General features: G+C 43.5%; 2 protein-coding genes across 8 annotated transcripts in view; one reads left to right on the top strand and one right to left on the bottom strand.

Annotated features, from left to right (window-relative positions):
* itpr2 (inositol 1,4,5-trisphosphate receptor, type 2) overlaps positions 1 to 19,016 on the bottom strand; it is a 49,746-nt gene extending 30,730 nt beyond the window's left edge. Inside the window, exons 1-31 of one of the 4 annotated variants that reach the window (XM_083666812.1) lie at positions 18,693 to 19,016; positions 14,653 to 14,723; positions 14,033 to 14,151; positions 13,826 to 13,912; positions 13,241 to 13,396; positions 12,126 to 12,224; positions 11,480 to 11,563; positions 11,168 to 11,314; positions 10,771 to 10,866; positions 9,983 to 10,027; positions 8,675 to 8,838; positions 8,178 to 8,280; positions 7,915 to 8,075; positions 7,561 to 7,702; positions 7,109 to 7,267; positions 6,661 to 6,833; positions 6,396 to 6,515; positions 5,770 to 5,952; positions 5,362 to 5,613; positions 4,529 to 4,670; positions 4,071 to 4,218; positions 3,635 to 3,828; positions 3,284 to 3,407; positions 3,065 to 3,131; positions 2,628 to 2,793; positions 2,040 to 2,207; positions 1,728 to 1,817; positions 1,511 to 1,636; positions 1,265 to 1,387; positions 314 to 514; positions 1 to 21 (exon numbers count right to left, since the gene is read on the bottom strand). The exon at positions 1 to 21 is cut by the window's left edge and continues 231 nt beyond it. In XM_083666812.1, the coding sequence (XP_083522938.1) occupies positions 1 to 21; positions 314 to 514; positions 1,265 to 1,387; positions 1,511 to 1,636; positions 1,728 to 1,817; positions 2,040 to 2,207; positions 2,628 to 2,793; positions 3,065 to 3,131; positions 3,284 to 3,407; positions 3,635 to 3,828; positions 4,071 to 4,218; positions 4,529 to 4,670; positions 5,362 to 5,613; positions 5,770 to 5,952; positions 6,396 to 6,515; positions 6,661 to 6,833; positions 7,109 to 7,267; positions 7,561 to 7,702; positions 7,915 to 8,075; positions 8,178 to 8,280; positions 8,675 to 8,838; positions 9,983 to 10,027; positions 10,771 to 10,866; positions 11,168 to 11,314; positions 11,480 to 11,563; positions 12,126 to 12,224; positions 13,241 to 13,396; positions 13,826 to 13,912; positions 14,033 to 14,151; positions 14,653 to 14,723; positions 18,693 to 18,784 (4,023 nt within the window). In that variant the 5' untranslated portion in view covers positions 18,785 to 19,016. The remainder of the gene's footprint in view (positions 22 to 313; positions 515 to 1,264; positions 1,388 to 1,510; positions 1,637 to 1,727; positions 1,818 to 2,039; positions 2,208 to 2,627; positions 2,794 to 3,064; positions 3,132 to 3,283; positions 3,408 to 3,634; positions 3,829 to 4,070; positions 4,219 to 4,528; positions 4,671 to 5,361; positions 5,614 to 5,769; positions 5,953 to 6,395; positions 6,516 to 6,660; positions 6,834 to 7,108; positions 7,268 to 7,560; positions 7,703 to 7,914; positions 8,076 to 8,177; positions 8,281 to 8,674; positions 8,839 to 9,982; positions 10,028 to 10,770; positions 10,867 to 11,167; positions 11,315 to 11,479; positions 11,564 to 12,125; positions 12,225 to 13,240; positions 13,397 to 13,825; positions 13,913 to 14,032; positions 14,152 to 14,652; positions 14,724 to 18,692) is intronic. The other 3 variants (XM_083666814.1, XM_083666813.1, XM_083666815.1) reach the window with 3 other exon arrangements.
* Positions 19,017 to 22,467: 3,451 nt separating this feature from the next.
* The window catches only part of plekhg7 (pleckstrin homology domain containing, family G (with RhoGef domain) member 7), a 13,725-nt gene continuing 8,692 nt past the window's right edge, over positions 22,468 to 27,500 (top strand). For all 4 annotated transcript variants that reach the window (XR_014554140.1, XM_083666299.1, XM_083666300.1 and 1 more), the window contains exons 1-3: positions 22,468 to 22,813; positions 23,596 to 24,385; positions 25,321 to 25,343. Coding sequence is in view for 3 of the 4 variants with exons in the window: in XM_083666299.1 (XP_083522425.1) it covers positions 23,735 to 24,385; positions 25,321 to 25,343 (674 nt within the window). In the remaining variant the exon portion in view is untranslated. The remainder of the gene's footprint in view (positions 22,814 to 23,595; positions 24,386 to 25,320; positions 25,344 to 27,500) is intronic.

The raw sequence follows: 27,500 nt of genomic DNA, 5'->3' as shown, positions 1-27,500 counted from the left end.
ATCCTCACCACCATTCACCAGCTGGGCAGAGACGCAACGGGATAGAATACAAGGAATATCAGTGAAGAATGTCAGTCATGTACAGTAATTGGCACGAAACCTGACATTCAAGGTTCCCAGTTCATTTCAAGAAGATATACTGTATACTGTCAGGAAATCCTGATCTGTCAAGAACAGACAAATAAACAAACACAGAAGAATGAGGACTTAAAGAATGTCTACAAGCCTATGAACACATACAGTACAGGTAAGTGCAAAACATTTTTAAATAAAAAATGCACACCAATTCATAAGAGTATCTGCACCATCTCACCTCTGTCATTACTTTGTCCTGACACTTCTTGACATACTTGCCGTCAGCTTTCACAATGGTTTGTAGGAACTTGAGAAACTGGACGTGTCTCCCGTGTGTCTCGATGCAGTGGACAAAGTGGTGGACCACACGGTCACTGATCTCATTACACAGGTGGTAGTTGGTCATGAAGATGTGACGCATGGTCTCTGCTTCCAGCGTCTAGATACCATGAGGAGCCATGCACCAGGAATTAACACACACATATGACATAGTATCAATCTATACTATGAGTAAATAGTATTCACACGTGGACAGAGAGAAACTTCATATAGTTGTTGTGGGGGGACATGTTGCAAATGAAGCCTCGTTGACTAGATGGTTTAAGATGTGTGTGCCTCGGCGTTCGAGGAGGAAGGAGGGCGACTGGAAAGTCCCACAACAGCAACCTCGACTCCGCCTCTGTGTCACGGACCTTGTTACAGTGGCGCCCAACCTGGGACACAGAGGCGGAGTCGAGGTTGCTGTTGTGGGAAAATCCCGTTTATTTCATAAAATGTTTGTAATACTTTCGTATTTATCAAGTTCGTAACCAAAACACTCGGCGACTTTCCAGTCGCCCTCCTTCCTCCTCGAACGCCGAGGCACACACATCTTAAACCATCTAGTCAACGAGGCTTCATTTGCAACAGGTGTGCAACGGAGCCTCGCCGACGTCACCCTGGCCACGGTCCTGTAGCTCCCTCTACAGGCCGAACGCTGCATGTCCCCCCACAGTTGTTTTATTCAAAGAGCGCATGTGTGTGTGTGCGTGTGTCAGAGAGAGAGAGACACACACACACACACACACACACACACACACACACACACACACACACACACACACACACACACACACACACACACACACACACACACACACACAGAGAGACAGACAGACAGATAGTGAGAGACAGAGAGAGTTGAGTGTACCCCTGAGGTGAGGAACAGGTTGAGGTGTTTGTGAAGCAGAGCCTGGTTCTGAGAGTTCCCTCTGCAGAAGTTCTGCAGGAATACGTGGGCCAGGGTCATGATCTCAATCATCTTCTCATCACTCTGTAAACAAACAGACAGACGGACAAAAGACAAGCATGGTTTATTACAACAACAATAAACACAGATAAAAACACATGACTCACACCGTTGAGTAGTCAGTTAATGATTGTGTGGGCCTCTCACCTTCTCATGGGGGATCTGGAGCAGGTCCAGCACCACAGTATGAGCACCCATGTTCTTCAGGAGCCTCTGCTGCTGGACACAGCTCTTCTTACTGGGGTGGCACAGCTTACTGAGCCGCAGCAGGATCTACCGACGCGCACACACACACACAAATAGTTCATTTTGTGAGGATGTCTGTTTTGTGAGTTGTAATCACAAATAATGGAATGCAGCCTACCTCTTTGACAATATTGTAGTTGTTGGCTTTGTTGCTGTCAATCTGAGGCTTCACATCTCCATCCTGCACTGGACTCATTATCTCAGCCTCCTGTCAACCAAATAGAGAAATGACACAAAAAGTTGCCACATTGTGTTACAAGCTAATGGCAACGACTTTAATCTATTATCACACATCAGTCGAACATATGTGTAATTCATGCATAGATGTCATTGGAAGATTTGCAGAAAACGACAAGTTCTACACATAAACAAGGGTTTGTCCGGACCCTGAGCCCTCTACTGTGAGTGGCCTGTAGGGGGCGGTGTGTACCTCCATGTTCCGCTCCTTCCCCTGGTTGTCCCCAAGGTTCTCACTGCCATAGGCTCCACTCTTCTCCACCCACAGCTCAGACTTCTCCACCGTCAGACGCAGCTGTTCTAGGTCGGCCTTGATCTGCTCATAGTTCTCCACATCCTGCTCCGACACCAGCAACTGGACCTGCACGAGAACAACCAGACAAACACAGGTGAGACAAACTCACACACAGACATACAGTGAGACAAAACACACAAACTGAGACCAAATACACACCAGCACACACACACAGATGATACCTACAGTGAGGCAACAGATACAGACAGAGACACAGACACACCATTTCCAGGCAATACATTTCCAAATGGAAGGCATCACCCATAAGTGGTACGCTTTAAAACCATTAAAATGGAAACACCCACTGAAATAGTTCAGCATTGCAAATTCATCTTCTGAGGATCACTCCTAATCCAATCTGATTAGACTGAATATAAAAATCTGAATCACTTACTTGTAACCTAAAAAAGCAAGTGATTGCAGATTCTGACAGAGCTCCAATTACCAACCCTTCCCTTGTGGACAGCTGCTATGCTGTGATGTTACCTGTTTGAAGGCCTCGAGGACCTCGGCTCTCTGGCTGAAGTGTTTAAAGATGAGCTGGAGTGAACCTGACACCAGCGGGGGGTAGTCCTGCATAATAAGGTGGATCAGAACCCTCAGGAATGTTCGACCCCCCTCGTCGTCCAGTTCTACCGCACTCATCTCTGAACTACAACCAGAGAGACAGCGTTACACACACACACACAATCACATTTTTTTTTTTCAGAAATCAAATCCGAAATAAGTTTGTCAATTGGTCCAACAGAATGATTTTCTACTAATTCTAGGGGCTCTTATTACATGTCTTATGGATCTTATCATACATGGATATTATCAAAGATAATCATTATGACAGTATGCATGTCAGGAGTTACTAATGTCTGACCACTAAGAACTGGAGGAAGAAAAGCACTGAACTTCAACACCATGAGTTCACCTACCTCCCAGCAAACATGGTCTCTGCTTTGGCTGCAATCTCATCTATGTCTGGTTCTGGAGCTGTAGAAACTAACAGGAGTCACAGACACCCCAACAATTCAATTATAGTAAGCCACTGGTAACTGTGACAGCATTACAAACCTGATTACAGTAATCAATAAACCCTCAGGTGTTGACTGAATGAAGGAGATTGAGTGAGGTAAGTCATGATAGAGTCTCACCTGACAACGAGGAGAACTCAGCCACAGAGAGAGAGCTGTCAGGGACATTTCTGTCCCCAAAGTCTTTCTTGTAGATAGACAGTAGGTAGGTGATCCTGTAATCCAGTCGCACACTCAGAATGAACTGATGAGAGAATTAATGGAAGCAAATGAAAATAGGATTACATTATGTAAAGTACATCAACTATTCTACGAAAATAATTAAATCCATAACAGAATGCATATAAATATCTATATAAATATCCATCAACCAAGCTCATTTTCATGTTTCTCACCAAGCAAACAAAAACAAGGTTTCGAGCAACAATCCAGTTTTCAGTTGCAACAATCCAGTTACAGTATGTTGTTCACCTGTAGAATCTCTATGATCTTGAGCTTGGTGTCCATCACCATGATGTCCTCGTTGTCAGACAGAAAATGGGGTTTGCTGTGGCGCGAGGATGGGGGGGTGTCGGGGAGGCTGTGTGGCAGGACATGGCCCCTGCTCAGCACCATCTGGGTCATCATCTCCCCCACACCATGGATGGTGCGCAGGACATTGTTCCCTGGAGGACAGACACACATTGTTTTGACAACGTTCACCAAAAGAAAATGGGAACACATCCAAACAAACCAATCCAACCAGGCTTTAGTTATTTTGGATTGGCTGAGGTACAAAATCCCTCTAGCGTTCATTGATCAACTTGACGTAAATTAAAGTAAATAACTTAAATACTTAGTAAGTGTAATTTAAAATCATTGGAATGAGTTTCTAGCTGACATTAGAGTCCACCTCTGTGTGACAGACCTGCCTCGGGGCTCTTGCTGAGCTTGGCCATGTAGGTGAGAGGGTGCTGAACAATGTCAAGGATGGCCAGCAGAGTACGTGTGAGACGCAGCAGCTCACTGAAGCTGTAGAAGCCAAAGTACACCAGGTTATGTGCCAGGTGCACCACCTACAAAGACAGAAGGAGAGAGAGAGAGAGAGAGAGAGAGAGAGAGAGAGAGAGAAAAAGAAGAAGAATAGAAAAGACAGGTGAAAAAGAGTGAAGTGAAATGAAGATAAAACTGAAACTGAACTTTTTTTTACAGAAATCAAATCCGAAATAAGTTTGGAATTGGAATTACAACCCAACATACAAGGTTGTGTGCTCATTGTGTTGGTTTGAAAAAGTAAATGAGCACACTTATCTCTTTATTGCAGTGAGAGCTATTTCTCTACCAATAATGTTTTGGATACAATGCCCATCATGTGTGATGCTTTACCTCTAGAGTCAGTTCATTCTTCTCTTTGTCCCCAAATGGAAAAGGCTGGTTGACCACGTCTTTGAGGTATTCCTCTACAAACTCCATAGTTGGGGCAAACTTTTTCTTCATGTCCTCTCGAGAAGGTTCTATGAACTCGTAGCTGGGGAGGCAATTAAAGTATAAAGTAGTCTTAGCATGATAACTGACAAAGCCTGAATGTTTAAAAGCCTTGAAAATGGGACGGTAATGACTCTCCACTGAGAGACAATTTCCTCTTTGGCTGTGTGCTACAATTACACAGATATGTCTAGAGATCACCCAAGGTCTAGTCTCTCGATGACAGACTCAGAGCCCTCTGCATGCTCCACACTCTAGAGTCTGTCAAACATAGCTTGTTCAATGGTTACTGAGCAGTCAAAAGTGGGTGGGCTGGGGTGTTCAACATGAAATTACTGACAGGTCATAGCACTGATCAGATATCACAAGCGAGCACACCCGTTTTTAAATGTAAAACTTCAAACAAGCTTTTTGTTTTTAGACTGTTGGACATCTCCATTGCTAACTAATTATCTAGCTTCTGCAAACAACTCTAGGATGAAAAGGAAAAACAACAGCAGAGGGAGTTGAGGGAGGAGCTTAATAGAATTTCATCCTCTGTGACTCAAGGAAAAGATCCAATCTAATTTTATTTGGATCTCCACCTCAGAATGTCAATATAAAAGGAGAACAGGTGGCATGTCAGAGATAAATCACCTGTGAAAAGAGGCTACACAAAGACAGTCCCCAACAAAACAGTCCCATCTGTGTTAAGCCCTTCCCAAACGCAAACACTCCCAAACACACACACTCACTCGTGGATGGTGATCTTGGAGGGGATCACGGTCCACGGGCGGGCGTAGCGGACGGGTATCACGGCCTCCTGGGGCTCACAGTCCACATGCATGTGCAGCATGAGGCGGCAGAAGGAGGCACGCAAGTTGTAAGGCAGGCAGTCGTCAAACATGCAGCGCAGGATCAGGTCCACAGGCAGCTGGCTGGACACCTGGTTTATAGCCAGGTACTGACGGTCCAGACACATCTTAGCAAACAGGTTCAACTGGTACCTATGGCCACAGGGACAAGCATGAGTGAGAGAGGAAAACTAGGCCAATTTCAATACATGGGAAAGACGTGGCCTATACAGGGCCATGGGTACCAAGTTGTACATGGAAGAAAAGTGACATTATTAGTGTGATACAGAAATCTAGAAGAACCTGTACCTGTAGTAGGTGATGATGTCGCCGTCCAACTTGTTATTGCCCTTGGCGTCCTGGGCCAGGTGGCGGATGGACTTGCCGTGAGGCTCCTTGTGGCTGTCGATCCAGTAGAGCCACACCTCCTCATCCTCCACCTCGTCCTGCAGCAGGGACGACTCCAGGGTGGTCTCAGCATTTGGGATCAGCCTGGGACAGACGGGGGAGGAGAAGGGAGGGGATGGAGGGTGAGAGAGGGTGGAGGAGATGGAGGAGAAAGAAAGAGGGTAGATATGAGCGAGTAGATGATGGGGAGGCGTTTGGATCTTTCGTCCTAGAACTCACACACCTCCACATCTACATAGGTTCTGCTTCTTCTCTAGGTTGCTTATTTCTACAGTAGTCTACATACCATACCTGCTACATAAATACATATTCAATGATATTCACTAAAACTGTTCATCTTCATTGACCAGTTCACTGATATTCATCCATGTGCCAGCATGCTTGAATGTGAACAACTAACATATGACACAGTTATGCTCAACATCATCAGTGTCCAATCTGAGACAGTGTGTGATCATGTTCCACAGCCACAGCATGCTGAGCAGGACATAGTGTGGAGGTAGAGAGCACATGTTTGTGGGACTCACTTGGTTTGGATAAGGATGTCTGCGTTGGCGGGGTTCAGCATGAATTTACAGATGAGCTCCTGAGTCACAGGGATGGCCGTCTTATTGGACACACACAGATCAGACAGGTAGTCCAGGAACCTGAGAAGGCACACATACATACTTGGCATTTAATCTTTACAAAACATCTCCATATACTGGATCAGGTGTATGTGTGTGTGTGTGTACACTGTATATATGAGTCTTCTATCCAGTATATTATGATCTCATTCCTCCCTGTCCTGACCTGGGCTCTCTGTTGCGTCGCAGCAGGTTGACGAAGGTCTCAATCTCCTTGGCTGTGATGTGTTTCTCCAGCAGCTCGCGGTTGTTGTGCAGTAGAGCCGTGATGGTGTCCTCAGCCAGGATCTCATAGCCGATCTGAGACTGCATGATGGAGAACTTCTTGGCTATGTACTCCTGGGAGACAGAACCAGCACATCTAGTCAATAATCCATCTCATTACAGGGATTAATCGGTTGCTATTGCAAAATGGCTAACACTGAAGGATTTCTACTTTGAGAAACACTACTCCTCAAATCCACAACAATGGATCTTCATGATTCAAACATATGTGACAGAGTAAACTAATGCTAAAGATGAGATTTCCATAGTGCCATATACTATGGTACGGTCATTGACCAAGATGGAGTCCAGATTTGGGGTTGTGCGGGTAGAGCTAGTGTGTAACATGCCTGGTTCTTGCGGTAGTCCTGTTGGGAGTGGCGGAGCACCCTATAGCACAGACAGAGCATGTACTTGAAGGGAGCATAGCGCTGGTCACCCAGTTCCTCCAGCTTCAGCATGGGACCATCCCCCATGTCTGTGAATGGGGCCTTCAGAATACCAAAGATCTGGAGCAACACACGCAACACGCGCACACACACACACACACACACACACACACACACACACACACACGATACTAAGATAATAAGATAACATCAGGTTACTGCAACAACAATTACAGTTCCAAAAGTGATTCTCTGGATGTTGTTGTTTGTATCATACCTAATCATTGTAATTACCAGTGCCAGTGTAATTATTACTAGCATCGCTATGTTGGATGCCATTAGTATCCTGGACATAATTGGCTGTCACCCTTGAATTATCAGAAGGAATGGATATGGTGTGTGTGTGTGCTGACCTGGGCTAGGATGTTCTGTTCCCTCATGAGTTTCTGCCTATCTCTGTTGGGTTTGGAGATCACCACAGACAGCACATCCTGACCGTTGTTGGGCACCTCACACAGAAAGAAAATCAGGTTCTCCAACAGCTTAGTGACAAACCTGGAAAACACAAGAGACCAAACTAACTTTTGTTGTAAATTCAAAGCCAAAATCTGGAAGAATATGGACGTATTCCACAATAAATGAATAGTAAACTTGAACAGAAATATATTTAATGATACAACTGACTGACTGTATTACAATCATGTTGTATCATCTACACTCTGTTATCATTTAACCGTCTTACTTGTGCAAGTACGACCATACTGTACCTCCTCTCATTCTGAGCAATGTTGCCATGCTGCAGCTTCTTCACAGTCGACTCCAGGACCTTGTTGGCATCGTTGGCAAAGTCCAGGTCTCGGACCTCAGACAAGGGCACAGACTTGATGGCAAAGGCCTCCTTGTCCTCCTTTGTAGGGCAGGTACCAATCTGTGGATAACGTGCATTCAGTATCAAAGTATGGCAACCACGTAAACCAACAAACCAGATCTGACACGTATGAGTGGGGCTGTAGGGGGGGTGATGGCTGACCTTGAGCATGACAGGGCGCTCCTCCTCTGCGTCGATGGAGAAATTGGTGCTGGTCACCCAGGTGTTGGTGCACAGGTGTCTCAGTCTCACGTAAGGGGAGCTACTGAGAGAGGCCAGGATTCAGATCAGATCAGATCAGATACAGTACAGTGTGTGTGTGTGTGTGTGTGTGTGTGTGTGTGTGTGTGTGTGTGTGTGTGTGTGTGTGTGTGAGTGAGTGAGTGTCTGCATGCCAGTTAGGTGGTATTTTTCCTGTGTTACTGTATGTCTCATTCCCACATGAAAGTATGCATTTTGACTTTCCTTGTGAATTGTGCTTGGCGACACTCTTAGCTATTGCCTGGTCGCCCCAGATTGTTTGTGCTTTCGCCAACTTCTACAAGTATGTGTATTACATGCTTGGCATGAGAGAATGAGAGCAAATCTCAAAGTGTAATTCAGTGGAGTGAGGTGTTTTTGCATTCACTGTTTTTTACAGAAACATGTCTGTGGCTGACCTGGGAACCAGACAGTCAGCTCTCTGCAGGGTGGTGCAGCTCAAACAGTTGTCCAGCTCAAACAGAGAAGCGATGTCATTGCCGTGGGGCACAGACACCAGTGTGTAGGCAATCCTCTCTGCAGCCTGCCGCTTCCTCTTCAAGTACACAGTATCTGTCTCAGTCTGTAACACACACACACACACAGGGGAAATCAGTGGGGAAGGAATTTTCAAACTTTACACAGACAGATACACTGCTAGGTACCAATAGTGTTAGGTTAGCACCTAGCGATCTCAATATCAATCCAATAAAGTGTCACATGAAATAAACATTGTCATCTGTAATCTTACTAGGGACTTGGATTGATGAGGTAAAACATTTCCAGTTACTTCACCAGAGTGCCAAAACCTTTCGGAAGCGTACGTAATTCTAATTAGACACTGCATCAGGTTGGGACTGCACTGTGTGGATGCTAGAGATAAATGGGCCAGCACTGAGAGGGTTAAGCTCTGCTTCGCTCTCTGCATGTCAATGGGAAGCATCTCCCCTGAGCCACCCCCGTGCTTCAGCTCCTCTCTGCACCTCTCCTCTCTAATCCTTCTCTCCTCTCCTCCCTCCCCTTCTCCTTCTCCTTCTCCTTCTCCTCCCCTCCCCGCATGACTCACTCCACCAGCACAGCAGAGCAGAGTAGAGCAGAGCAGACAGCACGTCTGCCTCCCCTCCCTCTCACAGGGCACCCCCACACCCAGACGTTATGTAAGGGGCCCCCTGTGTGTCTGAGCCTGTGTGTAAGAGTGCCAGAGTGAAAGTGATTGTGTCTCAGTCTCAGAGTTGGTGTGTGTTCCCTGCCATGGCAGAATACAAATGCAGAAGGTGCGTAAAGTGCAGGAAAAACTGTTGGGAAAAAGACCCAAGAGTTGAGTGTTAATGTGAGTTTGTTTGTGTGAGTGTAGTTTGAGAGAGCTGATGGGGTTGCATAATCGAAGTGGTGGTGGTGGTGGGAAAGATTGGGGGCCTAGGCAGGAGCCCAGTGTCTGGCAGAGACAATCCACTACTGCAGACACACACAGATACAACAGACAGAGAGAGAGAGATGCACACACACACACACACACACACGCACACACTGTTATTACTTAGGGGGCATTTATGACACTCATGTTTCTTATTTCATTGCCTTTTCATTCTTTCTCTTTCATTGTTTGAAGCCACCATACTGTACATCTGACATGAACATCTGTGTTTGTCGCAGCACTCTATATTCCAACTGAGGTCCAGCATTTATGAATATCAATGCCAAGGTATGACATCAGCAGCCTCACTCACCTCAGCTTTGGAATCCACACTGTCATCTCGAAAATCAGGATTGATCTAAGAAGGAAATAAATAGTTACTAAATCAATCTAAACATGAGAAGTTCAATTTCCCTCACATTGTCCTTCTTACACCTCACACCCTCCCCACATCTGAGAAACTATTCTAAAGCAAAAAGTTTGACAATAGTGATTAAGCTGAGGTAACTGAAGGACAAAGCAATGGGAACACTGCCACCTACAGCACATCTACTGAACTTCACAACCACAGGGATTGGCCTGAGATACAGTACACGAGACAGAACAGAGGGTTACATTGTGGTCTCTTGGCATCCCTCTCAGTTTTATGTAAAACAGGAATTAGCCACTGGCAGCATGCTGGTCAGTGGGAAAACCCCATACAGCAGCAACCAGTCAGGTCATGATAAAAACAAATGTTGTAGTGTATATAGTTACAACATGTTTGTAATTTAATAATGGTCTTGACTAAATACACAAATCATGATTCTCCTCATACAGTACATAGCTTTCACATAAATGGTTATTCAAATCACCCGTATTCACATTCAACCACAGGTCACATGTACAGAGAAAATAAATGTTGTGGTGAGGACAGTAGATTTCATAAACCTTACATGACCTCTGACCTTCTTACACACAGTCACATTTAGCCCATCAGTACAACACTGGGACACAGAGGGTCACATTTCACTGTCAATTACAGCTGTATGCGATGTACGTGACAAATCAAATTGGATTTGATTTGATTTGACAGAGGGAGGACAGGATGCCCTACTGTACCTCTGCAGCCAGGTAGTTCTCAGTGGCCAAGTGTTTGAAGCGAAACAGGCTGTTCCACTGCCCAGCCCCACCTCTACAGGGGTCATAGTGCACTACCTGCAATGGAGAAACAAAATAATCAGGTCAAATAAAAGTCAGATAGAACTTCATAACAAACTCTGTTCCTGCCAGTAACTTTCCCTAAACAGCTGTCAACAATGGCCCTTATGTTGATCAGCCCAACAGTGATATAGTATCTGTTTACGAGGCAGATGGTAAGTCAATACATTGGGGAACTCCATATTCAAAACAGGTGTGTGAAATGTTCCTACTTCATACCAGTTCCTTATCAGGAATCAGACTAACAAAAATCAAACAAACACACAAAGCACCCTATTGATGAGGACACAGTATTTACCTCGATTTCCCAGAGTGCTTTGGAGCTGATGGCGGAGGTGGCGGACTCTCGCAGGGTGGTTCTGAGGAAGATGTGCTGCTGCTTCCTGTACTCGTCACATGTCAGGTACTTCTCCTGCTCTGCATGGAACAACCTGACCACATCACCCTGTTGGAGAGAAGGAACCACATTTTCATTGCATGATTCACTTAGCTACAATAAACAGAGACCTGCAGCTGTTGGACATGTGGATGCGAGACCTCCCTTCAACTTACTGTGCAACCCTCAACACAAAAAGATATATGGTGAATAGCATGTCAGAGAGACTCATACCCCTTTCAGCACATCCTCCCTGTAGTCACTGAACTTCATGAACAAGGTGATCTTCCAACTGGTGTTGCAGTTGACAGCGTTCACCTACAGCGTCATCAACAAGAAGAGTAGAGGATCAGGGCACACACACACAACATGGTCATCACAACTGGCTGAACCCACAGACAATATTTAAGCAATAATTCCTGAGAGGCTGCGATTTATCGTCAATATTGTCACGGGTAGGGGGAGTTGTTATGACACGCAGCATGACAAGAAAACAATGTTTTAAGTATTTATTTTGTGATAGATTGTGGTGGTTTCTGCACTACGCTGAGAAATATAGTTCCCAAACTCAAAACATTGTCAAGGGACAAATCGACTGCTGCGTAGGAATATCATAATAGGTGAATTAACCGTGACATTATCGTTATTAAATCACAGCTTTCGAACATCGCTGGGACAATCACAATGCTTGTTTTCATCAACCCATTTTATAATGCTCATTTCATTCGTTCCTTGAAATGTTAAGCAGTGTGTTGTGCCATTTTAGCAGCATTGATCAATTCTTCTGACATGTCGTCAGACATTCTGCACACAGTACAGTACATTTCTGGATGTCAACTAAATCCTCTCGTTCCAACACAACTGTTGGGGTGGGTCTCACCTCTTTGCAGCCAGGGCTGTCTAGCAGCTCAATGTTGCTGGCGTGAAGAGGATGGCCCGCCTTAACAGGCATCAAGACCACCTTGTCTCCCACCACCACCTAGGGACCAATCAGAGAGGGGTTAGGACCTACAGTACCAGAGGACAATGGACCAGAGGGGTGGGAGAGTCGGAAAACCCCACACACTTCAAACAGCAGAGTTACAGCCAAACCCTGTCCCATGCAAAGGGGTACTGTACGGCCTAGCCTACATAGAGCAAGCTTTGTGTGGCAACGCAGGTTGGGATGAATGAGAAACATGAGGGAGTGCTTGAGGTGTTCACTCACATTCATATTGTGTCTGGAAACATCAATGCAGCGTAGCAGTGTACTGTTAAAACCTCACTAACTGGATTAAAACTTCACTAACTACAACAATAAACAGGTTCACTCACATCATTCACAGATTCTCAACAAATCTACATCCTACACACTGACTTAACCTATGATAAAGCAGCCAAGAGTAGAGATTTGCTAAAGTGTAGTCCACTCAACTAAACTCTTTTTTTAGGATCTATGGCATTGCATTAATCTAATACTTCAAAATATGTTAGTCACTAACAGTTTAGGAAAATATAGCAAACAGAGTGGGAATGCAAACACTAAATTGAGTCTGAGGCAAAGACGTTTAACAGCCTACATGCAATAGAAAAGATGGTGCTAACATGCTTTTAAAGTGTGTTTCTGTGACTGAACTAACAACACACAAATGCACACATCATGCACTTCAATCAAGAAGAATACCTTCCACAGGATGCTAAAGCAAAAGAAAAGGAGAAGACCAGTCGAGTTATTTCACAAGGACAGTCATGTTGATATAGAAGTATTACTGAAACTAATCAAAACTGAAAATGCTGCAATTTAAAGAAGAAATGAAAGAGAAAATGAAATAAATCATATTCACATAATTCAACAATACTTGAAAAAAAACTGATAATAATGTAATCATGAGGCTTGGCATAACATAGCTGCTGATGTCATGACGGCATTTGCTGGTTCAATAAGAGCAGTGATTTGAACCAGAACGCAGTAGTTCCTCTCAGTCAGGTGTTCCCCTGAGATAGTGGGGTACCTACGTTATCTCCTTCGCTGCGTAGCTTCCAGAAGGTCTGGATGTAGAACAAGGAGCCCTCGTTCCCTTGGTCCAGAGACACGCGCATGGCTTTCTTCTCCAGCAGCGCCGGCAGACGCTTGTTCACCGTCAGATACTTGTTACTCTTTATGTGCAGCAGCTACAACAACAAGGTGACACCAAGTCATTCATCAATTCAATGATAAGACCAAACTCATTATCAGCTCATAAGTCATTCTCCTTTTATTTAGGTTTGGCTTCTACTGTATGTTTCAATTCAGTTTGACCCCAGCTATAGTGATTAAGACATCACACATACTCTGTTTCCGTCAAAATTGGCAACCTGTACTACAGTTTAAGCCACAATAGAACACAACATCCATGCAGCAATCTGAACAATTTAAATGCTTGGAGTTTAATGGGCTGTTGGCTATTCATCATTTCGGCTGTAAAAATGCTCTTTGGCAGTCAAGGACACACTATAGACAGAGAGACAACCTTGGTGACCAAATGAAAACACACGCAAGGTACTGGGCTCTAAGCAAACTGAGACAGATAGCCTTTGATAAGGAGGTCGTATTGGTTGTACCTGGATTTCATCACTGTACTTGACCACCTCTCCCAGGAGCTTCCTGTTCTCTGTGTCATTCTGCTTCTGTTCCAGTTCTGCTGCATGCTGGGTAATGAACACAATGATGTTGAATCTTAGGCTTACTGAAAACCAGTTTATTTGAGCTGATGTTAAAGTACATCCACAACTTAAGGTTAAAATCAATGACACAAGTTATACAGGTACCTGTAACTTCTTGAATAGGTCTCCCTGTGTGTTGTTGTTGCCTTGTTTGCCCTGTTTGGGGTTCCAGAATTGCTTCTGGGCTGAATACCTGTTCATCGGACACACCTTGAATAGGCAGTCTGGAGATAAGAGAGATAGGTAGAGAGATAGAGGAGGACATTGTTCAAGAGGAATTCACAAAGTGGAACTAATTTTGTCATCGGATAGTTTGTGTGGAGTAAATAAGTACCATGTTTGTGGTTAACACTTGTTTACCCACTGTGAGCTTGTAAAGTCAGTTAAACACTTGAAACCACAATACACAGTTAAAACAACATCTGCTCAGTCTTGAGTTGCTCAAAGAGTTTCAAAGTCAGTATGTGTATGTGTGTGAGAGAGGGGGAGAGGGAAAGAGAGTGGTAACCTTGGCATGCTGTACAAGAGAATGCCACTCAGCTAACTACTGCAGAGAGACACATGGTTCAAAATGAAACTATCTATAACATCCTTGCAAGTATACCTACATTTCTAACCCTAATCTCTCTGTGATATTGTGCATGACGTATGCAAAAGTTCAAGTGACGCATGTGTATCTCAAGTTAGGCTCACTGCAACAGGAGAGCTGGTATCAAGCCACTCACCTCTGAACTTTTTGGGCGGATTGGCCAGGTCTCCAGCATCAGGCTGTACCACACACCTGTCATCAACAAGCCTGCAGAGAACAGAACAGCATTACCATTACACTAAACACACCTTTTCTACTACTGTGCATCCTAGAGCATAAAAGCATCATCATTGACATACATACATTATTTTTAATTTAATCCATTTTATATTGAGTCTATAACACAACAAAATGTAGAAAAAGTGAAGGGGTCTGAATACTTTCCGAAGGCACTGTACATATATTAAAAGCTGTGTATTGTATAATAATTATTATATAATAATATAATGCAAATCCATGTTGGCCAGTAAGCACAACTCTAACAAAAACAAACCCACAGGCTCACTTGAAGAAGACTGCTTCTTTCTGTGCTCTGCTATTTCTATTGCAATATGTTGTGCTTGTATGCATGTACTGTAAGGCTGCATCACTGAAACCAAGCATCTGGCTAGACAGTACACTGCAGGTAGTCAAAACCCAGTTTTCTATTTTGCTGAAATGTTTGAGGACAGGGTTTTAAAACGCACAAGCTAAAGGATGTTGCTGCTGCCATCCACAGGAAGACCAATGGTTTCTGTTGTGGCTGATTAGGGTACTGAACATGTTGATGGGTTGACATCTAACTGCCTCTGTCCCCAATAGCTGGGCTTTTTTGGTCAATTTCAAATTTTACTACACTTTTGGCCATCACAGTAATTGCTGTGAGGTTTATAGCTGCAATGGCAGAACATTTTGTCCAGAACATTGTGAAACTCACAGGGCGATTCTCACACTGACCTCGCCCAGTTCAGTGGTAGGCAGGTACACTAAAGTATGTTTCCCTGGAACAGTCACAGGCTGTGAGACCATGAGATAAATTAAGCATGACTATGGCTCTACAAAGAAAGGGGCCACTGTCTTAACTTGTAAACATGGCCTACCATTAAAAAACATTGTTTATCATCTTATTGGCATAGGATCATATCACAGCTTGTACCACCCTGAGACAAAAATATAACTACTGTATCTGGTGCCATGTGAAGTTTCTCACTGTGTGAAGGGAAGGAAGCACAGTTTGAGGCATCCTCTTATTGTGTTGGTTGGAAGTAGGCGCCATGGTTTCATCCTTACAGTCGTCATCAGCATTGCTACAGAAATCACCATCATATTGTATCCAATGCAGTTCTATGCCCTTGACCTACAATTGAACAATATTTACAAATAGCTTATCTTGTCCCACCAAATATCTGAGGCGTTGTCTTGTTTCCACATGTTACCTCTTGCACACGCTTTTGTATGCTTTTTCCTTATGATTTTGCCACATTCATAGATTATGGTTTTCTCCCTTATCCCAACCACTGGTACAGTAGGCCAATTGATTGATTCACTTCTGTGCATGTATCAATGCATTGACATTGATCCAAGTGACACAAGGCTGAATTGCACAGGCATGTCCATTAATTAATTCCAGTGAGGGGAAATGCAAGGAAAGAGACAATTCCTCTGCTTCATACAAAGCTGGCAGTCTTTCTGAAGTGGGTTGAGTAATTTCCTATTGCTGTCATGATCACTTGATCACTCCCAACCGGCTAGCTGTGCATATTTCCTCAGCCCCCATATCAAAGTCCCATCTAAACGAGAAACAATGGGATAGCCTAATAGGATGTAAAACCAAGTGCTTAACAGCAAAACAGGAAGGCTATTGGGATAGAGACTAGTAAGTCCATTTAGCTGATAAATGAGTAACCCTGTGAGCGCTGCTTGGGGCTTTGACAGTGTTTGACAGCAAGTGAATATCAAAGAGCTGATCCCAGGTTAAACATGAACTAAGAACATATCTAGCTGACAGGATATGGACACGGTTATTATAGCTCCATTACTCGAAGGTACAGCAAAGGACCCCCAGACCATGACATGACAAGGCCGGGTTAATGAGCAATGTGTGACCACTAAGATCTTTAGATAGCACAGTGATTTAACATTCATATTGACAACCCCAACAATTACAATGCCAAAGAACTTAATAACCAGGTCCATGCATAATACATGCTATGCACCTCGTGGCTAATTGACTGGAATGCGAGGACATATCTAGTAGCATGAAGAAGTCAAGATAAGGTAAGGACAGCAGAAGTATGGTACCAGGGAAGAGGAACTGCCTATAAGGGAACTCAATGTGGTGTTTGTAAAAGAGTGAGATTTTAAGTTAGAGTTTAACATCATATTTAAATGTGGACATTGTGCATAATCAAGGCCTGCAGAGCTGAGATTGCATTTGCTTCCAGTGGCTCTAAGAGGCCAGCCAACTCACTCTTTCTTGTAATCGTGGCTTCCTGGGCCTTGAAGGAGGCCTGCTCAGGTGTGCCCAGCATGCCACAGCCCCTTGATAAAGCACACCACAGCCCTGGCTGTCAGGTTGCATCAGTTAATGAATCACTGGTAAGCAAGCATGTCATGCCTTTGCTTCAAAATAACACAGCTTTCTACTATGCACTTTGCATTCAGTATTTTATGGCCCTAGCAGCTATATTTGCATTGACACGGGCCATGCCCAGCTATCTTCTAGCAGCTTTTCAGTAAAACAAAGTAGGTCCTGATTCATCCCCATCTGCAAAGTGACCATTACAGTATGATCCTCCACCCAGGTTACAAGCCAGTCCCCCTCTAAACATGGTTACACAACACACTGAGGTTCTGTGTGGCGCATTCTAGAGCATGGTGCTGGAAAATGTTGAGTTCGATTCACGCTAAGGCCATATATACAAAAAATATATCCGCACTCACTGTACTGTGTGTGTGTGTGTATATATGTATGTATATATATATATATATATATATATATATATATATACATACATACATATACACACACACACACACACACACACACACACACACACACACACACTAGTTTGAGTGTTCCTCTGTCCCTTCAACACTTTTGGAGAGTAGCTGACTGAAACCACAGCGCAAGAAAGCAAAAGAGAAAGAAAGCGTGATAGTGTGAGAGGAGTGGGTGGGGCAGATACTCATTCCAGAGGACGTCTGTCTATTCACGCCTATTCTAGGAGCCTAGAGGGCAGAGGGCACCCTTTAGAGCTGAGACATTCTGCATAGTGCTGGGGCCACTTTACAGGAATTACATTAACAAGACACCATATACAGCCTGTCTATTTGGTGCATTGTGGGTATAAGAGAATATAATAGATGAAAACAATTCACCAGCTCTTCTCTGAGTTGTGCAATGTTTTGCACATTGTGAATTTTCAATGACTTAACTTGTCCTACAATGGTTTGCTATCTTTCCCAGTACTCCCACACTCTGTGTCGTGACCTTGTCCGCTGACAGAAAGCCATTCAGTCGTTACTCTGGTGAACCTGCACCTTACCTGACCTTGTTTGGTCTACAACCAGGAAGAACCTCTGTCATTCATACAAAGTTGACGAGTAACAACTCAGTGGACATCGCATGGTAGGGACTGGGGAGTTTATGACCCCCACATTCATACAAAATGTAAAGATGTATAAAAACATATTGAAAGTGTTCCATTGTAGATTATGAACTACACTGCTGATATCCTATGAGCATTCTTCACATTCCATGGACTATTTGAACCCCTCACGTCACAGGTGATCATATTTATGAGCAATCAAGATGCAGAACGATAAATCGATGACACCATGCGAAAGTAACCCATGCCAACGTACACTGTAAATACAGTATTTACATGCGCAGTTTACAACTGAGTTTAGTTTATAACTGAGCTTCGCACTCTTGTTAGATTTGTGTAAATGTGCAAGGTTATTCGGCAGCATTTCCTTGATGCAATCGCGTGTGTTATAGGCCTTTCTTCAACTCGGAAATTAGTTCCGATTTCTCAAACCCAGACCCACTGACATCCATGCCACTGCAGCCTATGAATATTCTCCCATTTCGTGTTTTGGCCCATATGAAGATCATTGGTTAGTCACGGATTATAATCCCAAATGCTTTACATTTCAAACATATTTATGCAGACAGGACAGTAAGGAACGTACCCCAAGGTACTGATGAAGCCGTTGACAGAGCCTTCCGCGTAAAGGGAGACAATGTCTCCAATTTGAAGAAAACTGGATCTGTTGTCTGACATGTTTGTGTAATTTAGTCACAAAGTCGATTTCCCAGTGTACAGGAACATGCAGTTTGATGAAGTTGTCCGCACTGACACGTTACAGTGTAATTTGGCAACAATCCTGCTTTTCACCCGTAAAACATTGCGAACATTAACGAATCGAAACAAGACATATTCTCCAGATTTCCCCAGTGAGAGAAGACGATACAAAACTTGACTGTGGTCGACCTGTCTCTTTTTGTTCATGTAGGCTATCCAACTTCTTCCTGTATGACAGTTAGCAATGTTCTTTTTTTCACATCTACTTTGGGGGAGGAGACTGGTTCTGTCTAAGTGGCAGCCTTTCCCGTTTAACTCCCGTCTAACTTGACTGTCATGTTCAAACGCTTTGACATGATATACAGTTGCATCAGTTTTTCGGCTACTTGTGTGGCACACATATATGACATATTAATTCAACAAAACTAACTTCAAATGATGAGAAAATAACATTTTCGAGCTATTTCATGGAAGCTTGCGCTAGAATTAGTGAATATCAATGAGTAATGCAAGTGTGTGTGCGTGCGTGGGCGCGCGCGCGCTACAGAAAACAAAAGTTGCTTGAGATCTTGGTGAACGCTGAATAGGCACGTCATGCACCGTCCAAAACCCTGCATCATACATACAACATACACTTCATAATAATGAAAGATTCACTGCTTCTGCAAGCTTTACAAACACGTCAGGGGTAGAAAGGGTTTGATTTAATCTCACAATAAAGGCTTATCTCTAAAGACTAAGGGATGTACTGTGTGTGTGTGTGTGTGTGTGTGTGTGTGTGTGTGTGTGTGTGTGTGTGTGTGTGTGTGTGTGTGTGTGTGTGTGTGTGTGTGTGTGTGTGTGTCCATTTTCACTAGTCGATTTGATCACTGCTTCATTACAAAACTACTCCAGCACTTACAGCCAACAGCACTGAAGCAAGTGCACATACAATGCCCTCCATAAGTGTTGGAAAGAGGAAGCATTTTGTCTTCTTTTAGCTCTATACTCCAACAGATTAGATTTTAAATCAAACCATTACTATGGGGTCAAAGTAGAGATTCTCGGTTTTAAGTCAGTGGGTTATTTTTTCAGGTTGGGTTCACCATTTAGAAAGTACAACATGTTTTAAACATACTCCCCCATTTCAGGGCTCCAAAAGCATTGGAAAAAATCATATAATGTCCAAATAAAGTACTCACTAGTATTTGGTTGACAATCCTTTCTGCGACCCATTGACACCCAGACGCTGGGTATATTCTCTGGTGATGCCCTGCCAGGCCTGTACTGCAGCCATCTTTAGTTGTTGTTTGTTTTGATGTCTTTTGCCTAAAATCTTATCATCAGGAAATGAAATGCATGTTCAATTGGGTTGAAATCTGAAGATTGATTTAGCCAGTTTCTGATAGATTTTTCAGATATTTCAGCCTCATAATGGCTTCCTTGACATTCATTGACATCTCTTTGGTCCTCATGTTGACAGACACCAATAGCAGACTCCAAAGGCAAATGCAAAGCCTAGAATCAATACTAGACATTGACAGCTCTCTTTTTCCTGCACAAATGCACACATACACACCTGACTAACTAGAAACACCTGTCAAGCCAATTGTCCAATACTTTTGGTGCCCTGAAATAGGGGGACTATGTTTTTAAGGGTTGTAATTTCTAAATGGTCGAAATCTGGAAAAAAAAAAAAATACATTGAATTCAAATGTCCCCCTCAATAATAATAGGTTTATTTTGTTGCCAAATTCCATCTTTTAAAAAAAGGTTGTTTTCTCTTCTTTGACACATAATGACATTTTTCAGCTAACAAGTAATGTCTCCACGACATTCGCGACTTTCAGCAAATTTTCCCTGTCCCTCAGAGGTCCTGAATGTCATAAAAGTCCTCCGTTACGTTAGCAACATCCCTGGAAGTCCCATGGTTTGTTGGGTCCCCTGAATGTCCTTTTGGCTTTAGATCCGGTGACTGGGAAGGCCAGTGAAGAACACTGAACTCATTGTCATGTTCATGAAACCAGTTTAGACGACTTTTGCTTTGCGACATGGTGCATTATCATGCTGGAAGTAGCCATTAGAAGAGGGGTAAATTGTGACCATGAAGGGATGCACATGGTCAGCAACAATTCTCAAATAGGCTGTGGCATTCAAGCGATGATTGATTGGTATTAACGGGCCCAAAAGTGTGCCAAGAAAACATTCCCCACACCATTATACCACCTCAGGTGTTCCTATACAGGTGTTCCTAATAAAGTGTTTGGTGAGTGTACATTCTATTTTCTTAGCTCCTCCTAAAACGTGCCGTGACATATGACATGCCATACAGCTGTTTGCAAAGTTAGCGCCCAGAGTAGCATATTACCCTCCGAACCCCCTTCACCGGCTTTTTTGCGACCTTTCGACACATTTTATTGAGAATTGCTCTGGCGTTACTACTACCCAAATAGCTCTGTGAATGACTAACTTTCTTTGAGATTTTTTTGTAATGAAAAGAACTTAAGAAGTAAGATACTGTATTAAATAGACATCAATGTACTGTACTGAAGTAATTACTCTGTAAAATAATTCAGAGTTTAATTTAATGAAATCTGCCAATTAATCATTAAGTTGTGCCTTGAGGTAATTACATCAATTTGAAATATAGTATTTATTAATAAAATAGCCAAATTAATAATTAATTATCAACAGTATTTAGACCCCTATATTTGCTACACACTGAAGGGAATGAAGGAAATAATAATGATATTCAACGGGTACGACGACGGCAATGATGCATTGTGTGTTTGTGACCAGTTGCCTAATATAACGTACTGACACCAGGGGGCGTCAAACACAAAGGGAAGTGTTTTATGTGTAACATGGAACTGTTACAATACTGTATGTTGAAATTCATCTCGTCTCCCAATATGTGCTGTGTGTGTGTGTGTGGGCGGGGTAGGGTTAGAGAGAGAGAGAGAGAGAGAGAGAGAGAGAGAGAGAGAGAGAGAGAGAGAGAGAGACAGACAGACAGACAGACAGAGAGAGAGAGAGAGAGAGAGAGAGAGAGAGAGAGAGAGAGAGAGACAGAGACAGAGACAGAGACAGAGAGAAACTCTCAGGGGAACTGAGGGATAGCTGCTGTTATAAGTTTTACACATAATTAGCTGTAGCCTCTGATACAGGACCAATTATTGACCCTCATCAAAACAAGACGAGCAGACACTTAACATTACACATGATCATACAATCTAACCTATATTGCCACCTAGTGTTCAGTAGCCTAACAGGAATGCACCTAGCGAGATCAAATACGATAACTGTCTGCCACTGAATTATTTATTCTCTCAGTGAAGTAATTTAATTTACATATCTCAAATTAGAATTCTATGGATACTCTTGTCCATAAACCAATTAATTACATGTGTCCCCATTGGATAACACTGTTTAACAGCAGTGAAATCTAGGAGTGTACACGCACACACACACACACAGAGAGAGAGAGAGAGAGAGAGAGAAAGAGAGAGAGAGAGAAAAAAGAGAGAGAGAGAAAAGAGAGAGAGAGAGGGAGAGAGAGAGAGAGAGGGAGAGGGAGAGAGAGAGAGATAATGGCAACGTGATGTAACGGATATTCAAGTGCTCACACTCCAACCTTACTTGATGTTGGATAAGGAAGGCTACTTACACCATTGAATTTCAGTCCCTCCCTGATGACACCTACAAGCGGAGAGATTGATGAGGCTACAGTACATACAATAATTGCTGTGAGATTATGCAATCATATGTGCTTTCAACTTTCTTATTGACTCATCGTAGACATCATTCAACCTGCACGCACGAAATGCAGGCATTTCACAAATCTGTTTGAGCTTTGTCCTATGAAAGGGAACAACGCTTTTGAGCCGTCAACGCTGCCAGGACTTGGCTCCAATTTTTTTCCCAGGGCGGTCACATTGGCATGACAGAGAACCTCGAGCACTCCGAAGTCGTCGCTAAACGCTTGCGGATGATCCATTGTGGAACACTGGGAGCAGACTCAACACTGCCGTAAGTAAACACAGCCTCGTAGATCACCCCGAGTTATTTTGAACTTTTCAAAAGAATGTTATTTTTCATTATTTAGCATAGAGATATCTATCGAGGAGTGTATGTAAGTGTATAAAATGTGTACATTATTCACCTCATGGGTGTACACGGTTCAAATTCTGAAGCCAGCACGGCGTTAAGTTAACAGCTCGGATCACTAAAGAATATTTAGGAGTGAAAATGCATATCATATTCCAGCCGATTAAATATCACAGGACATGGCGTGAACCACGAGCCACATAGGACATATGGTCGAGGATACTGTGACCAGGGTATTCAGATCAGGTGCATGGACTCCTCTGTCCTGCTTTGTTTCCCACGCAAAGCTGTCAATGCGTGACATTGAACTGATACGTTACAGTAGCGCAACATCGATGTTACATTGTTGAGAAGGCTGGGTATTTTGGCTGTTACTAAAGCTCTGTAGTTTTTCAAGCCAGTAGTACACTACGGTTTATTTGGGAAGCGGTAGTCACGGAGGTTGTTAGTATCTGCTTTATGAACACCTACTGTAACTTCCCTACCCCCTCCCCCTGTCATAGAAACTGTATGCGCCTACTGTATGGCTCAGACCAAATTCATAATTTAACAATCACTTTTCTGCCGACCATGTTTCACAGCGTGGGCTAAACAAACAAACAACAAACAAATCCAGTTTTAAAAGATTAGTAGGCCCTATAGGACGTTGTCTAAATGCCCATACTTTATGTTGCGTATATGATACTTTTTCATTTGTTTCCCAGAAACTCGACTAAAACGTGGTTGGTGCTAAATTTGCCCTCGAATGCACCTGGATTACGATCTGACCTAACTCACCTGGGACAAAGGACCACAGGACCACCCGTATGAAATAAACAGGACTACAATGCCGTCTTGCACAAGATGTCTGCGCTGAAACAGGTTACTATAGTTAGCGATAAGGGCCAAGACTTGGATAAAAACTTGGACTGGAGTTACATTGAATGGCAAGAGAATGAAGACGTTTCGACAGGTGTGACAAATGTTCAGACGCAAACTCTTTCGGGGCCCACTGAGGATAAGGAGACGCAGACCAGCAATCCTGTTATCATGCGGATAGACCTGGCGAGGACTCACTCCAAGCTGAAACATGCATCTCTGGTGGAGGCTGATGGCTTGGTCACACCTTTGTTCCAATTTGACCGACAGGCCCCCGCTCGCATCTCCACGTCTCCCACCTTGAGGAGGATGAGGAGTACGCGACGCCCTCAGGTCGATTTCCGGGACCCGGTGAGGATGGACAGCACCCAAGAGGAGACGGGCACAGGCGAGACACCGTCCCCGTCAAGTCCCCTGTCCCCAGTACACAGACACAAGTCCCCTCTCGCGGCAAGTCCTCCCCCTAATAGAGAAATCCACCATGATAATCTCTCCGATTCATCCTCACGCCGGCAGAGAACCAGATCACAAAGATCAAAGACATTTGACAATGGTATTACTTACACGAGACAAGAATCTCTCAGCGCACCACAGAGCGATAGGAAAGACTTTGAATTTACTGATAGCGAGGATCAGGTGAGCTTTCACTCGGTTGATGATGTATATTCAATCTGTCATGACCAAATTGTGTGGCTGAGTGAGCATTGAATTTACGTTTTCCTGTTCACATCAGACCTACAGTATAGCCTAATAGGCATTAGAAGAAACAGGGTAAAATAGGTCAAAGTTGGCACACAAATGATTGCACAAGGTTCTTACACCACGATTAACCACATCTGATACCTGTCATGTGCTACAGCATGGGTGTATAATTAGTTTTGTATCAGAGCCTATAATAAATCAGATGGCCAGCTCCACATTCCTCCCTGGTAGGGTAGCAGCCATCTCTCCCTCATTCTGCCTTGCCTCCTGTGGCGGTCAATCACAATGCAAGCTTTTGACAGCAAATGAATCAGCAGTTACATGCAGTGACAGCTCCCTCTGACCAGCCCCACAGTCCTTAGAGGCCTGGGAAGGGTCCTCCATGGCCCCCTATTCACTGCAGTCAGCATTCGCCCTATAATGGAGGGGTCAGTGGACGATAGGAAAGAATAATGGGGGGATCTATTCATCGGCTCCTTGTATTCAAGCGAGCACATTCTCAATAGAGCCCTGACATTCTATGCAGATATTAAGGGCTTTTAAATTCAAACGTCCAAATAAAATACTGATTCAAGTTTTAATTTGTTTGAAAGTGATATAATGGTGTTGTAGGCGGGAGCTTCAGGCCCATGTGCTGTTGATTTAGTGTCATGTACTGTGGGTACACAGTTATTACACGTTTCAAATCAGACAGGGCTCTGGATCTGCTTATCAGTGTCCAGGCTGTAGAAGTCACTTTAATGTTTACATACCTCAATAACTTACTGACTGTGTTTGCTCTGACAGGATTGTGGTCAATGTTAGTATCTTTTGTACAGGGCGCGGTGTCCAACACATCCCCATTGATGTCTTCTGTTCCTTTTTTGCAGGACAAGGACCCTTGCCATATAAGGTAGGTGTGCCACACAAGGGATTTGAATGTTATCTATGTCCCCATTTGGCCTCGCCAAAAATATCTGGGCATGGCCTCCATCTACCACATCCTGGGTGAACATATTTGCATGGCAGAAGTGGAATTTGCCTATAACTGACTAGCTCTGAACAGTAGCTTGTACTTTGGTAAGCAGCCATGAAAGGGACAAAAACTGAGATGCAAAGTCTTTCCCCCACCTCTTTGTTCAGAATGAGCAAACAATTTCCAAGCCAAAATATCTAATATGCATCCTAAACCTTTGTTCCTTTCGCTGTTTCACAACATCTCTAATTTGGCAAACAGTTTCATTAATCCAATTTGTTTGTATGGAAACATCATGAGGTAATGTCCCTTGCTTGTGCTCAGTGGGCATTTTGCGCAAGGGAGGGCAGGGTGATTGAACCTGGGGTTGAGGGAGCCCCATTGTGCATTCATTGTGCTGTGGCTTTGTTAGCTGAGCATTAGCTCGCTGGGTTGAGTTATGAGAGTCCTATGGTTATCTGTGGACTAGACAAACCCTCATTAGGGCTGTTTTCCCCCTATGCCACCAGCACCCCACCAAATGGGGCACTGGGCTCTTCTCTACAGTAGATAATTAGGCAGCTATTGTCCCTGTAATTACACCCTGGCACTCTCCCCCTAATGGTGGCCAGGCTCAGCAAGCCATTGGTTGGGGCAGTTTTGTTTTTCTGCATCGTTATTTCTCTGAGGTCTAAGGGACAAAGCGTCCCTTTTTGCGGGTGCTCGCTGGCACAGGAGCTGACACAGAGAGAGCATTCTGATAGGCCACAAAGCAACAGGATGTCATTGTGGACTGGCTAGGAAATAAACTGCAATTAGCAATGACCTGTTTTTGAGAGATCCTTATGCAATACTGTCCCACCATTCTCTTTTCTCCTAAGTGCTACTTAAGTATTTTCTTGTAGACTCAGCAGTGCTTCTCCTTAGGCCTACACATTAAGATATGCGGGTTACATCAGTTTACCAGAGTAAATCTGGCCCTGGTCATGGAGATGCATACAGATATATCTCTTTGGTCCTATTAATGAGAACACTCATCTTGCACACTCATCTGTTATCTGTAATGAGGCCTCAACAAAGCTTACTTTCTCCTTACTTACATTGCTCAGGTCCCACTGCAGACTTACAAAAGGACACTATTCATGTGTACACATTGGCCCTGCAGACATGCACCTCTTTACAGTATGTGCACTCAAGTCAGTCAGTTATCTGTTGGTTTACAAAAGGATGACCTAAAAATGAGGAGCAAAAGTACTTCCCTTTGCTTTCATAACTGTTCCTATTTGTAAGTTCTGTTGATGTCATAAACAGCGACATTCAGCCCTTCATCTGCTAGTTGGCCTTCCTTATGGCCTGACGTCATGTCTAGATAACCTTTACTAGCACAGAGAAAACTGTGTTTTCCAAGTCAGACTTACTCATGAGTATTTATTATTCACATTCTTTAAAAAAGGCTATATTAATTATTGTGTTTTATGTGTCTTTTGTATTAATCGTATGGTGCATTTTGTTTGGGTCTCTCTCTCTAACCCTGTCCTGTGATCAGGGTTCCTACGTAGGTCTGGAAAGTCTGGAAAAGTATAGAATAAAATATGGACAATTTCTAGACCTGCAATAGTGAAGGAAAGCAAAAAAACGATTGACATAGTCAGAAAAAGACATCTGTGATTCCAGACCTATGCCATATTCGTCCCGAGTTCAGAATTGTATTGAATATTTTCAAAAAGCCAGATAAGTTATAGAGATCTACATTGCAGCATTACGTAGTGTGAGTCTATTTTATGTTTGACAAAGGTCATGAAATGGATCACACTACACACACACATATTTTACAGAACACAAACCCACAAATCAACTGAGCAGTCTGTAAATGTAGGTGTGAAAGGTAGGAAACTCCTGGAATTGTAAAATGGTAAGTATGTGTGACCCTGTGACTCCCTGTGTGTCTTTAGGGTTAAAAGTGAAAGAGCAGAAAGTTCAGCAGGGTCACAGTGTGAGGGCTAGGCTGATGAGTCGTCAGTCAGTCACAGTACTGCGACTAGGAGTGAATCAAGATGGTGGGTAAAACCAGCCTGTCAGGTTGTTGTTTGCCTCATTTCTGCTGTCTCAACCTCT

This window comes from Argentina silus (assembly GCF_951799395.1).
Source record: "Argentina silus genome assembly, chromosome: 3".
Lineage (NCBI taxonomy): Eukaryota > Metazoa > Chordata > Actinopteri > Argentiniformes > Argentinidae > Argentina > Argentina silus.
This window is presented reverse-complemented; position numbering and strand designations above follow the sequence as displayed.